This window comes from Drosophila arizonae, chromosome 4 (genome assembly GCF_054131065.1).
Source record: "Drosophila arizonae isolate 15081-1271.41 chromosome 4, UAZ_ARI_1.0, whole genome shotgun sequence".
Classification (NCBI taxonomy): domain Eukaryota; kingdom Metazoa; phylum Arthropoda; class Insecta; order Diptera; family Drosophilidae; genus Drosophila; species Drosophila arizonae.
In genome coordinates, this window is record NC_142924.1 from 10422676 (window position 1) to 10437014 (window position 14339).

The 14339-nt window shown below is 45.8% G+C and overlaps 1 protein-coding gene across 1 annotated transcript; it reads left to right on the forward strand.

Moving 5' to 3' along the window:
* Positions 1-4972: 4972 nt before the first annotated feature.
* On the forward strand, positions 4973-13225 carry Toll-6 (Toll-like receptor 6). The gene has a single exon (XM_018008817.2). It carries the CDS (start codon positions 5736-5738, stop codon positions 10362-10364), a length of 4629 nt encoding a protein of 1542 aa, XP_017864306.1. The 5' UTR covers positions 4973-5735; the 3' UTR covers positions 10365-13225.
* Positions 13226-14339: the final 1114 nt, after the last annotated feature.

Consider the following 14339-nt stretch of genomic DNA (forward strand, 5'->3'; position numbering starts at 1 on the left):
GCCTGGCACCACACAAAAGAATATATTATGTAAGTTATTAAAATTATATCACCAGCAGCAGCTGAAAGCGGAGGCGAGTCCTAATAAGCCGCTGCCTCCTCCCCCGGAAGAAGGATGCCCAGACGCGCCGAGCGCCATTGTGCCAGAGGCTTTGGCTTTCAAATGTAAATGGCGTCGCCTTCGTCGTCGCCTTTTTGTGTCCACATGCGAGCAACTTTTCGGTGGTTATCAATTTGGTCTTTCAGCGAGGAGTGTGAGAGGGCGAAGCAGGAGGTGGAGCAGGAGTAGGAGCAGTAGCAGTGGCAGCAGCAGTAGCCGTAGCAGTAGCCGTAGCAGGACTAAGATTTAGTGGGCAGGACTTTATTTATGCGCTCCTGGCGCGCATTTTTATTTGCCACTTTTTTATTATTATGCGAATGACAAGATTTTCATCAACGTCATTAATATTAACTTTGGCAATAATTCTCGGCTAAGAAAAATTATGAGAAATGACCAACTAGATAAACGCCGCACAGTGCTGTCCACTTTTCGACAATGCCATAACTCTCAACCAAGGTCTCGCCAGGATCTCGGAGTCTGTATGGGTGTGTGTGTGTGTGTGTGGGACAATGGCATTAGCCAAGCGGCTTTCAAGTCAATCTTAATTGTGCGTAGGCTCCAGCTTCAGCTTCAGCTTCAGCTACAGCTCCGACTCCAACTCCTACTCCTGCTCCAACTCCTGCTGCTACCCCAACTCCTGCTGGGAGTCTGTAGAATCTACGCAGCGTCTAATGACAGCATTTCGGATTACTTTCACTCAAGACGAACGCGCTGCTACACTGTGCGAAAAAAGGCTGCATATTTTATGGCTGCCCGCCTGAGAGGCAAACCATGTGGGCTGAAGGCTGAAGGATGATGGCTAAGGGCTGAAGGCTGAAGGCTGAAAGCTGCTTTAGCACGAAGACAAAAATCACAATTAAATGTAACAATTGCGTCTCTCTGGGGGCATTAAGCGACAAACGTAGCGGGTCTCTGGCATCCTGCCATCCTGCCAGCCTCGCAGCCCCACATCCTCCACATCCTCCACATCCTTCACATCCTCCACAAGCTCTCCCGCTCTCGTTCCGCTCGACTGTCAGTTGCTTGTCCAATGCCAGCTTAAATTGCCCATACACGTCAGGACACTCCACGGCGCGCACTGCTCTGCCGATGTCCTTAAACAGGCTGCGATACAGATACGCATCCTCCGTCCGCTCCGTGCGCTCCGCTCGTCTGCGTTTCGTCCTTTTTTTCGCTCTGTGTGTTTGCGTTTATTAATTGTTGCCTTTATTTGGCCTCATTTTATTTGATTTGCTTTTCTTTTTGTCGGCCTCCTCGCACCGCCTCCCCTCTCTCACGCTCGCTCTCTTTCTGTCTCTCTCTGTCTCTCTCTCTCTCTCTCTCTGTTTCTCGTTCCGTCTGCGTCTTTGGGCTTTTGTTTTGGTCGCCATTGGCAGCTATAAAGCCAAACCTAATTGACTTATCTTTGCCGGGTTTGCTAATTTCTCGGCCATTGTATTTGGGCCGTGGTCCTTGGGCCAGGCTACAGCTACAGCTACAGCTACAGCCACGGCCACTGCATTTGCGTTTGTGTTCTGGGTTATAAAAATGGCACGATAAGTCAGCCAAAGCAGATAAAAATCTTCAGCGCACTAATTAGCAATTGACATGAATTGCTCATTAGCAGCAAACTAAAGCTGAAACTTACAGTCCAGCTAGGACTCTGCCATTAGCTGTAACTCAGAATGTAAATGGGGGTCAGTTGGCGCAGGGGGCAGGAGGGCGGAGGGAGTAAGGCAATAGACAGATTGTGAGAAGGGATAACGAAAGCTGTCTGTCCTCGATAAGACCCTTTCAAATGAGAGCAGTATTACAGATCTTGTAAATTATTGTATGTTCGAGTTGAGTTTTAGTATTGTATCATAGAAGAGCTGCTATGGGATGGGAGTACTTATGCAAAAATCGATGAACTATAGCTCTAAAATTTAGTGGGAAGAGGAGCAGTTGGGAATTATAGAATTTCTGCTGAAATAGTTATGTAATAATTGGCATGATATAAGATATGATATGATAAGAATATGATATGGTTCGATTAAAGCAGCTCTGCTGAGAGATGAGCTAAACTAAATCAGTCTGATCTGACTCAAGGAATATTCTACAACAAGTTTTACCATATTATCCAATCTTCCACAAAAATCTCTGTTAGCTGTAAAACACATCCCTACTAAATAGCTTGCTGCGCTAGCCCTTCTCAGTCTTTTACTCCATTAGATAACCCAACAGTGCAATCGGGCCACGCCCTGAGCACATCCTCAACTTGCATCAATGAAACAAGTTGAGGACAGCTGCTGCTTAACGTTTGGCCGTACAGAGTCGGCCGTAGCCAGGCCAAATTGCACAAGTCAAGGACACACACACACATGCATACCTACACATACACACAGGCCGCGCTGTAGACGGTAGCTTAGATCCTTCGACTGCAGTTGCTATTAGCCGTGCAAAGTAATTGCCTGGGCGACCTTCACGGCGATATTCCGCAGGAGTGGCCACATTTCTGTGGCTTACACAAAAAGCCAAGCAAAGAAAATTCACATACAATAAAAATAGAAGAAGGAGAAAGAAAAAAGTGAAAAGGAAGAGAGGAAATGCGACCGGAAATCGAGCCATGTGTCAACCCAAATGGTCAATAACTGTATGGCTGACATTTAATTTATAAAGTGCATGGCCCAGGACTTGGCCACTGGGTAGGCCCCGCCACCAGTTACCTCGAGCAGTTGGCTGCCTGACTGTCTACCAATTTAGTTGTCAAAATACGCCAATATGTAAACAATCAGAAGCCAAAGAATCAATAGACATTAAATGTATGGAGCGATTGAGAGATGTGTGTTATGGGAACAGGACAACAGGACAAGGCCAGACTCGAGCTGAGTGAGTTGACATCTTTAGCTGGTTGCCACAGGCGAGCCAGCTCTACTTCCTGTTTCCTTTCTAGCCAGGCAAGGACACTTTTTCGCACAATGCAGCCCTAAAAAGACATTTGGATGAGCCATTCGACAGGCATTGAGGCTGACAAACAAATTCTTTATTTTCTCAGTGCAGCCGAATCCTTCGAAGATAAATTGCTCTGAGCAGAAAGTGTCCTTTAAAGCAAACATCGATGAAGACAACTGTGGACCACCTCGCTTGCTCTCCTCTCTCATTCGCTCTCTCATTTTTTGCCTGTTATCTCTTTATAATCTTCTGCATCCGCAAGTGTTTACCTTGGACTTCCCTTTCACTGCCATTGTGAATTGTGAGTTGTGAGTTGTGAATTGTGAATTGTGCATGACTATTGGCTTTTGCATTACTCTAACTGCAAATCGGCTCCGTCTCTATCTGAGCTCTCTAGCCTCTCATCTCCTCAGCCCAGTTGCCAGCGGCTGCTCTTGGCTTAGCCTAGTCTTGGCGCATTTCTTAGCCGATTTCCGTGCATGATAAGATAAGTTTAGCAAACAGCCTGAAAGGCTTTGCCTGCTGCTGCATCTTGATTAGAGCATTAGGCCCTGTGTTTAGCAAACAGCGAGGGCAGGTGTCACTTGCACTTACCTGAGCTCATCTGAGAGATGAGATGCTTAACTGCGAGATGGCGCGAATTTTTACGAAACTGCATTAGCTCTGCCATGGCTAAGCAGAGCGTAGAACATCTTGATGGCAAAGCTGTGTGGGAAAAGTGAGCAAAGTTGTGTGGGTAGATGAGACAAGGTAATGAAATTAAGGCTGAAAAGAATATTTAGAGTGTGTGAACAATAGCCAAATATAAGGCCAAGCCTAGATCTAGGGTAAATAGATATGATACATATAGAAAGTGAGGATGTATTATAATCTGTAAACATGCGAAACAGATTTACTCCATAGAAAAAATATTAATATATCTCCTTTATCCCATGCTCCATCTTCTCAGGAACTTTACTAACACTAGGCCATACGGAGCCATAGCTATGCTGCTTAAACCCTTATACAACTCCAATTGACACCCTTTCCAATGGACATTCGCATGCTTCATACTCTCCCTCTTCTTATGCTTAGAGAGCTTGACCCGTTTACGGCCAACTGGCTAACAGCATATCCATGTTTGCCAACTTCCTGTTTGTGCCCAGAGCTTCTACAGCACCACCATCATCATCATCATCCATATCATTATCATCGTTCTATAAAGCCAAGTTAGAATGCAGCATATTGATTTTTGAGCCTATCCCAACTCAAGTGAACGACAGAAAAAAAGGGGAAGAGAGAAAATGGAGTTTTTGCTGTTGCCAATTTAGAAATTATCATAAAGCCAATGACAACAGGCCGCACAGAACAATGAGGATAATGATGATGATGGTGGTGCGGAGAGCGAGTGATAAATTGTGAATGCAAAGGAAGTCATCAAGCCAAGCCAAACCAAGGCAAGCCAGGCCAAACTGGGCCGAGAGAATGTTACCTCAAGCGCAGACAAAACAGTTTAATTAAAATTATTATTGTAATTTAATGGAATGTAAGGAATTATTATTTTTATATGCCACACACACACACACACATACAAGGAGACACACACAGACTTTTGACATACATACACGCAACAGTAGACAGTTAGACTGAGATAGCACACACACACACGTGAGTATAAAAATAAATTACATTTGTATGAAGATTGGCGCTGGCCTGCACATCATATATTTTCATTATCAAAACAGAGACAAAGTCGAAGACTCGCCTCGCCTCGGCGGCTCTCGGCAGAACTGAGGATGAGACAAATAGCAAAAAAAAAAAAAAACAAAAAACAAAAAAAAAATGAAGTAAAAACAACAACAAAATGTAGCATAGCCGAAAGGAACGCCAGCTGTTTGATGCGATTAGAAACCCTCTAAGCAGCAGCGGCAGTGAGGCAGCAGCATCTTTCTCTCGCTGTGTGTAGCGCACTCAAGCGGAGCAAATTTCCTTTAAGGCTTGCGCTCCCGCTGCGTTGCGCTCTCTGCCTTTGAAATTTCCCTCTCTTGTGCTGTCGTTGTCGGTTTTGTTATGCTTGCCTTCGGCTCGGCTCTGTGTGTTTGGCATTCGGGTGAAGTGAAGTTCGACTGAGGACCGTCTCTCTATTTAAGTGAGAGTTGCGCACGTTGCGGCAGTCAGTCGACACTCAGCTAACGTGCGCGCCACATATACCACATAGAGACGACGCATGTACGTCGCATGCTAGCACCACAACGTGAACCGTTACAAGTTAACCCCAGCGACAGCAAAAAGAAAATACCAAAAGTGATAATAGAACGTCGCGAGTGGCCCGCAGCAATTAAAAATTCCAACAAGGTTCCTAACAAAAAAATAAAAAAAGAATAAATTAAAATAAAAAGTAAATTAAATAAAATAAACGAAAATACATTAGTGTGATGTGCCTATGTACATTCTATATGATGTGTGGCCGGGAGTAACAGTAAACCGTAAAGTTGGCCACGCCAATTGCGATTACGATTAACATCAACTCAGCCCCGATTTGTGAACTGTGCGAGCGAGCAGCGAAGGGCAGCGGAAGCAGCCGCAAATATGTGTCCAAAGTTTTTGGCCAACAGCAAGTGGAATTGATTTTCGTTGCGTTCTTTTCATTTCAACCCGTTACACTCTCCAACAAAGAATAACTAGAGGAGAAACTCACACAAACCCGCGCACACACACACACACACACGCACACACATACACATAAAATGTTGAATCCATTGTGCCAGTGCCTTCTACTTCAGCTGCTGCTGCTAATTGCGAGCGGCATCAGCAGCCAGGATGCTGTGACAACCCACTCGGAGTCGCTGTCGGGCAGCAGCAAGAAGCATCAGCAGCAGACGCATTCGCACTCGAACGCCATCATGGGCGAGGCGGGCGTGTCCAGCTCACAGCTGCTGCCGCCCTCGACGCCGGCACGCACCCTGCGTCCCATTTCTGGCGGAGATGCGGGCCTCTATGATGCGCCCGACGACTGCCACTTTATGCCCGCTGCCGGGCTGGAGCAGCCGGAGATTGCACTGACGTGCAACCTGCGCACGGTGAACAGCGAATTCGATACGACCAACTTCAGTGTGATTCCCGCGGAGCACACGGTGGCTCTGCACATCCTGTGCAACGACGAGATCATGGCCAAGAGCCGGCTGGAGGCGCAGTCCTTTGCCCATTTGGCGCGCCTGCAGCAGCTGTCCATACAGTACTGCAAGCTGGGCAAGCTGGGCCGCCAGGTGCTCGACGGGCTCGAGCAGCTGCGCAACCTCACGCTGCGCACCCACAACATACTCTGGCCAGCACTGAACTTTGAGATCGAGGCGGACGCCTTTGCCGTCACCAGGCAGCTGGAGCGATTGGACCTGAGCTCCAATAACATCTGGTCGCTGCCCGACAACATATTCTGCACGCTGTCCGCCCTGTCCGCCCTGAACATGAGCGAGAACCGTCTGCAGGATGTCAATGAGCTGGGCTTCAGGGACCGCAGCAAGGAGACGGCCACCTCCACGGAGACCAGCTCTAGCTCCAGCGCCAGCTCCACGACAGAGGCGGGCAGACGCGCTGGCAGCTCGTGCTCCCTCGACCTGGAGCTGCTCGACGTCAGCTTCAATCACTTTGTGCTGCTGCCGGCCAACGGCTTCGGCACGCTGCGCCGCCTGCGTGTGCTGCACGTGAACAATAATGAGATCTCGATGATAGCGGATAAGGCATTGAGTGGCCTGAAGAACCTGCAGGTGCTGAACCTGAGCTCCAACAAGATTGTCGCCCTGCCCTCCGAGCTGTTCGCGGAGCAGTCCAAGACCATTCAGGAGGTCTACCTGCAGAACAACTCCATCAGCGTGCTCAGTCCTCAGCTCTTCTCCAACTTGGATCAGCTGCAGGCCCTCGACTTGTCCTTCAACCAAATCACCTCCACGTGGACGGACCGCAATACATTCGTCGGTCTCATTCGGCTCGTCCTGTTGAATCTGTCGCACAACAAGCTGACGAAGCTGGAGCCGGAGATCTTCAGCGATTTGTATACGCTGCAGATTCTCAATCTGCGCCACAATCAGCTGGAGAACATTGCCGCCGACACCTTCGCGCCCATGAACAACCTGCACACGCTGCTCCTCTCTCACAACAAGCTGAAGTACCTGGACGCCTATGCCCTGAACGGGCTCTATGTGCTCTCGCTGCTGTCGCTGGACAACAATGCGCTGATCGGAGTGCATCCGGATGCGTTCAGGAACTGCAGCGCTCTGCAGGACCTCAATCTGAATGGCAATCAGCTGAAGACGGTGCCACTGGCGCTGAGGAACATGCGCCTGTTGCGCACCGTCGATCTGGGCGAGAACATGGTCACCGTGCTGGAGGAGAACGCCTTCAAAGGGCTGGGCAATCTGTATGGCCTGCGTCTGATTGGCAACTACCTGGAGAACATCACCATGCACACGTTCCGGGATCTGCCCAGCCTGCAGATATTGAATCTGGCGAGGAATCGCATCGCCGTCGTCGAGCCCGGCGCCTTCGAGATGACCTCCAGCATTCAGGCCATACGCCTGGACGGCAACGAGCTGACCGACATCAACGGGCTCTTCAGCAACATGCCCTCGCTGCTCTGGCTGAACATCTCCGACAATCGGCTGGAGAGCTTCGACTATGGCCATGCGCCCAGCACGCTGCAGTGGCTCGATCTGCACAAGAATCGCCTGAGCATGCTCTCGAATCGCTTTGGGCTCGATGCGGAGCTGCGCCTGCAAACGCTGGACGTGAGCTTCAATCAGCTGCAGCGCATTGGCCCCGCCTCCATACCGAACTCCATTGAGCTGCTGTTCCTGAACGACAATCTGATAACGACCGTGGACCCGGACACCTTCATGCACAAGACGAATCTGACGCGCGTCGATCTCTACGCCAATCAGATCAACACGCTGGACATCAAGTCCCTGCGCATTCTGCCCGTGCACGAGCAACGAGCGCTGCCCGAGTTCTACATCGGGGGCAATCCCTTCACCTGCGACTGCAACATCGACTGGCTGCAGAAGATCAACCACATCACCTCCCGCCAGTATCCGCGCATCATGGACCTGGAGACGATCTACTGCAAGCTGCTGAACAATAGAGAGCGCGCCTACATCCCCCTGCTGGAGGCGGAGCCCAAGCACTTCCTCTGCACCTACAAGACGCACTGCTTCGCGGTCTGCCACTGCTGCGAGTTCGATGCCTGCGACTGCGAGATGACCTGCCCCACCAACTGCACCTGCTTCCACGACCAGACCTGGTCCACCAACATCGTCGAGTGCTCCGGCGCCGGCTACTCCCAGATGCCGCGCCGCGTGCCCATGGACACCACCGAGCTCTACATCGATGGCAACAATTTCGTGGAGCTGGCCGGCCACTCCTTCCTCGGCCGCAAGAACCTGGCCGTGCTCTACGCCAACAACTCGAACGTGGCGCACATCTACAACACGACTTTCAGTGGACTGAAGCGCCTGCTCGTGCTGCACCTGGAGGACAACCACATTGTGTCGCTGGAGGGCAACGAGTTCCACAATCTGGAGAATCTGCGCGAGCTCTACCTGCAGTCGAATCGCATCGCCAGCATTGCCAACGGCAGCTTCCAGATGCTGCGCAAGCTGGAGGTGCTGCGGCTGGACGGCAATCGCCTGATGCACTTCGAGGTCTGGCAGCTGGCCGCTAATCCCTATCTCGTCGAGATCAGCCTGGCGGACAATCAGTGGAGCTGCGAGTGCGGCTACTTGGCCCGCTTCCGCAACTACCTGGCCCAGAGCTCCGAGAAGATCCTGGACGCCGCCCGGGTCAGCTGCATCTACAACAATGCGACGAGCGTGCTGCGCGAGAAGAACGGCACCAAGTGCACCCTGAGGGACGGCGTCGCCCACTACATGCACACCAACGAGATTGAGGGCCTGTTGCCGCTGCTCCTGGTGGCCACCTGCGCCTTCGTGGGCTTCTTTGGCCTGATCTTCGGGCTGTTCTGCTATCGGCACGAGCTCAAGATGTGGGCCCACTCGAGCAGCTGCCTGCTGACCCTCTGCTATCGCTCGCCCCGCTTTGTCGATCAGCTGGACAAGGAGCGGCCGAACGACGCCTACTTCGCATACAGCCTGCAGGACGAGCATTTCGTCAACCAGATCCTGGCCAACACCCTGGAGAGCGACATCGGCTACCGGCTGTGCCTGCACTACCGCGACGTGAACATCAATGCCTACATTACGGACGCCCTCATCGAGGCTGCCGAGAGCGCCAAGCAGTTCGTGCTGGTGCTCTCCAAGAACTTCCTGTACAACGAGTGGACACGCTTCGAGTACAAGAGTGCGCTCCATGAGCTGGTGAAGCGTCGCAAGCGCGTCGTGTTCATACTCTATGGGGACTTGCCGCAGCGCGACATCGACCTGGACATGCGGCACTATCTGCGCACGAGCACCTGCATCGAGTGGGACGACAAGAAGTTCTGGCAGAAGCTGCGCCTCGCCCTGCCCCTGCCCCATGGCCGGGGCAACAACAACAAGCGGGTGACCGGCTGCCTAGCGGCACGCAGCTCCTCGGTGAACATGTACGCCACGGCGCACGAGTACCAGGCGGGCGTGGGGGGCGTGCCGGTGCCGGTGCCAGTGCCCGCCTCGCGCATCGCGGACAAGCTCTACACGGACTGCAGCAGCAACAACTATGCCACGATTAACGAGTGCGGCGCCCGCGGCTACAAGCCCATACCCACATCCGCCTCGGCTGCGGCGGCTGCCTGCAAATTCAATACGATGAACCAGCTGAGCAAGAAGCAGCGCGAGCTCAGTGTGGCCGGCATGGCCAAAACGCTCGAGCATCATCCGCACCAGCAGAACCAGCAGCTGCAGCAGCAGCAGCTTAATCGACGCAGCCAGCACGAGTATGCGGTGCCCGCGTATCTGGCCGCTGGCCAGGTGCCCGCCTACGACAGCGTGGACTATGCCAAGCAGCAGCTGCAGCAGCGCGGCAGCAACTGCGAGTGCATAGGCACGGCCAAGCGAGCTGCAAAGAGCCAAACGGTGTCAGGAGCAGCAGCAGCAGGAGCCGGAGCAGGAGCAGGAAACGGGCTGCCCAGCTCGTTCAGCTCGAACTTTGTGCCGCCAGCCGCCATCAGCGCCGGCGCCTACAACTGCAAGAAGCCCTGCAATTGCAACGCAGACGACGAGCTGCTCTGCGGCTGCGGGGGACTGGAGAGCGGCACGCAGAGCAGCGCCACGATGAGCAGCAGCAGCAACAACAGCCGGCAGCCGGAGCTGACGCACTACGAATCGAATCTGAGCCTCAATGAGCTGGACGATGGCGGGGCCAGCAAGCCGCTGCATGACCTGTGGGCGTAACCTAGCCAGGCGGAGGGGCAGGCGTGACCAGTTAGAAGAACAACCAGTGAATTTATAAGCAAGGCAAACTAACCTAAACTAAAACTAAAACTACAACTAAAACTACAACTGCAACTTAACTAAAGGCAGAAAACAAAAACCTACATTTAAATTAAAAACTAAATATAGTCAAGTTTATGGGTGCACAGAGAGGGGAAGGGCAGGAGCATAGCATACATTTGGGGGCGGTGGAAGAGACTGATACTTTTAGTTATTTGAATTAATTAAAATTGACTTAACCTGTACATAATACCCACTTGATACACTAAAAACGTTCGCTAATTTATTGCAGTGTATAATATAAATATAAATACTATTATAAATATATACGAATACGAGTATGAGTATGAATATAAATATGAATATGAATATGAATATCGATATATGAGGGAGAAGAGAAGAGAAGTTCATTTAGCAGACGCATTTGTACATACAAAACTACAACTTAAATTATTAAAGCATTAATTATAAATAATAAATTAAATACCAATTGCAAACATAAATCGATAGAATATAAATTTGTTCAATAAACCAAAAAAGAAAAAAACAAAAAAAAAAAAAAACTACAAAAACAAAAACAATTTTATTTGCCATGCCAAAAAGTATGTCATAAATATATATATATATATATATATGAATGGATTTTTTTACAGCAGCGAAGGAAATAATATTAAACAATAGTAGTATTTAAATGAAAATTAATTAAATAGACCTGAGACACAATTATTGACAAAATCCAAGTCAGCCACAGAACAAATAAACGCGCCAGCCCCTGACGCAAATTAATTAGCGAATAAGGAAATTGCATGATGAAAATCAAACAATTAAATGCAGAGAAGAGAGAACGATGCAGGGCAGGAGCAGGCATAAATAAATACACAACAATGGACGGCATTAAAATAACTGCGATGAAAAAATAATAATAATATTCACAAAAATATTATTATTAATAGCTGACACTCAACGAATGCAAAAAAAAAAAAATTTATATATAAATATCATAGTAAATCAAACACGCACACACACATGCACACAAAGACAGATGCATTTGCCCGGGGGCTATGCGATAATGACGCGCACGCTGATAACAATTAAGCTTACGAACCGCAAACAATGAACCGAAACGAACTACCGTACCACTAACAATAGCACGCAATCCAACCAAGCGGAACTCGACTCAGTCTAAAGCTGAATGAAGCTGAACTGAATACTTTTGAGATGCTATCTGAAATTTGCATAGAATATGTGTTATTTCATTTTACACAAATTAGTTTTTATATTTAGTATGATTAATGAAAGATTAAATCACACAAAAGTTTCATTTAAAGCTAAAAATATACTATGTAAATACATATATTGAATTCAAAAATTTGAGCTTCCATATTTACAATTTATATTTCAAATAAATATAAACAAAAATTTATTCAATTCAAAAACTGACCTATTTTACTATTTTATCAGTAAATATTTCAATAATATTTAAATTAATTAAACAAAAATATTTTTCTTCTTAAAAACGTACTTACTTTAAGCTAGATTCTTTGAGATTTATCAAGTTTAAGACATTTGGACAGGGCAATGAATTTGTCTATTTTTCTTTATAGCCGAAACTAAAGTTTATGATTATTATCGATTATTAAAAAGCCCATATAAAAAAAAGTTTATTTGCATCAAGTCAAACTATTTCTCTCTAAGTTCTCTCAGATCTTTAAAGTTCTTGAAACTCTGCTTCATTCTAACAGCATCAACTTAAACTATTTCTCTTCAAGTTCTTTAATTTCTTCAAGTTACTTAAAGTTCTTTCAACTCTATATCATTCTAATAGCTCTGCCTTTTGCTAGAGTATTTCAGAGCCCGACTCATTTGTTGTAGCCGAATTCTCATTTATGCATGATTTTTGTGTATGTTCCATTCAATTTGTAAAGTATAATAAACTTTTGTTGGTTTGGTTTGGTTAATTGATTGAAGAAAACTGACGGAATTTGCAAAAAGTAAAAAAAAAAAAAAAAAAAAAACAGAAACAGAAACAACAGAAATAACAGGATAAAATACAATGGGACGACCTTTTTTTTATGCCATTCATGTATCATACAAAGCATTTAATGAAATTATTTAATGGCATGCCATTAAAGCAACAAAAGACAACAGCAGCAGCAACAACAACAACAACAACCACTACTACAACAAAATATGTGGCAGTTCGCAGGCATTTATTGTTGATTGAATTTTCGCAGCGTTTGGCGCAGGGCGTGGCCAAAAGGCGCAAAAGGCAAATGCGAACATATTTCAAAAAGCAAAAAACAAAAAAGAAATATGGGAAAAAAATGAGAGAAAGAAAAGCCAACACACACACACACATAAATAAACACACACATGAATAAATTATAATGTATGTATATATAAACACACGCATACCCACACATATATTTATAAATATCAGAAATACACACACACACATACATATATATACATTCCAGCATTGTATTGTACAACTGCCAATAAATTAAATGCGAATAAGACAGAAAAAACACGTTTCAAAACATTCCCAAAAGAATTTAAATGCAAGCAAAGCTATAAAAAAAACACACACAGTAATATATACTAAATACGAATATTTACTAGCGTTTTAATTACAATTTAACAAATAAGCCATTGTAAATTGAGAAGTGAACAAAAGTTTAGTTTTTTTTATCATTATATTATATATAAATATATATGCATATATATTTATTATTATTATTATTCTAAAGAGACACAAGCAGCAGTTGCTGCAAATTTTTAGCTAAATTTAATCGAAAAACACTGAAAAAAATAAACAAAAACTTTCACTCATAAATCTTCATATTCTCAATTTTTAAAGAAAACTCGAATAAAGAAATCATAGAAGAAGCTGAAGAAAAAGAGAATTACAAAAACTTTCCGATGCTGGCGAATGCACTTGATGAGCTTTTACTTTCCTTTTTGAATAATAAAAACAATTTGATAAATATTTCTTTATTTGCTTAATGCAAAAAGAAGCTTTTAACACAAATAAATAATTAAGTTTATTATTGTAAATTTTTCGCCTTTTCGTTCTACATATTTTCCAAGTGCCCGCAAAAGTATGCAACGAATTGTGCAGCCAGCAGGAGCCGCAGCTAAACATAATTTGAATCATCTCTTTTGGGTTCCTAAAGCAGCCACAATTATTACTTTAACATAAATCTAAATATATACAAATATATATATACTAAATTATAAAGCGCAAAAGTTTTGTTTCTGTTTAATGTAAACATGGCCCATTATTTAGTTTGTAAGCGAAAATTTTATTTTAAATAATCGCAAAGCCGTTGCTTACTATGTGACAGACATAAAATAAGTGAAGCTAAGAAAGAGGATGGAAGAAGAAGAAGAAGAAAAAGAGAAAACAAAAATCCAGCAAACAATAAACAAATTTATTTCAAAAATTCAAAACAATTCAAATTGCATTTTCTTTATAGCAATCGAGTTTAAATACATTTCAGCCAAAATAACTTTTTAGTTTGGTCTGCGCTTCGTGGCTGGAATCGAATTTTCCAGGAATAAGCTCGCTCTTCCATTATAATAATACATGCTTGGCAGGAATCCTTCAAGGAAGCAGCATACATATATCTAAGCAGCCCTGCAGCCATTTAGACTATGAAATGTTTTGATTAGCTTCTACTGCCAGTGCTTCTTAGAATTTAGCAAGCATTTTCTCGGTATCTATGGAAATTGTAGATATACTATAGCTACATAGATCTAAGCTGTGTGTGTGTGTGTGTAACTTTTTGTTTTATACATAAATGTATTTTTTCATTAGCTTAAAAGCTCCTTAATAACACTGTCGCACAGGATTGAGTAACCAAGAAGCTAAGCATTTGAGACCAGTTTACTCATTAGCCAGGGATGAGATAGGGCTGTTCATATTCTCAGAAT

Excerpts from the sequence above, each read along its gene's own strand:
- Toll-6 (XM_018008817.2), top strand. The coding sequence starts at position 5,736 with ATGTTGAATCCATTGTGCCAGTGCCTTCTACTTCAGCTGCTGCTGCTA.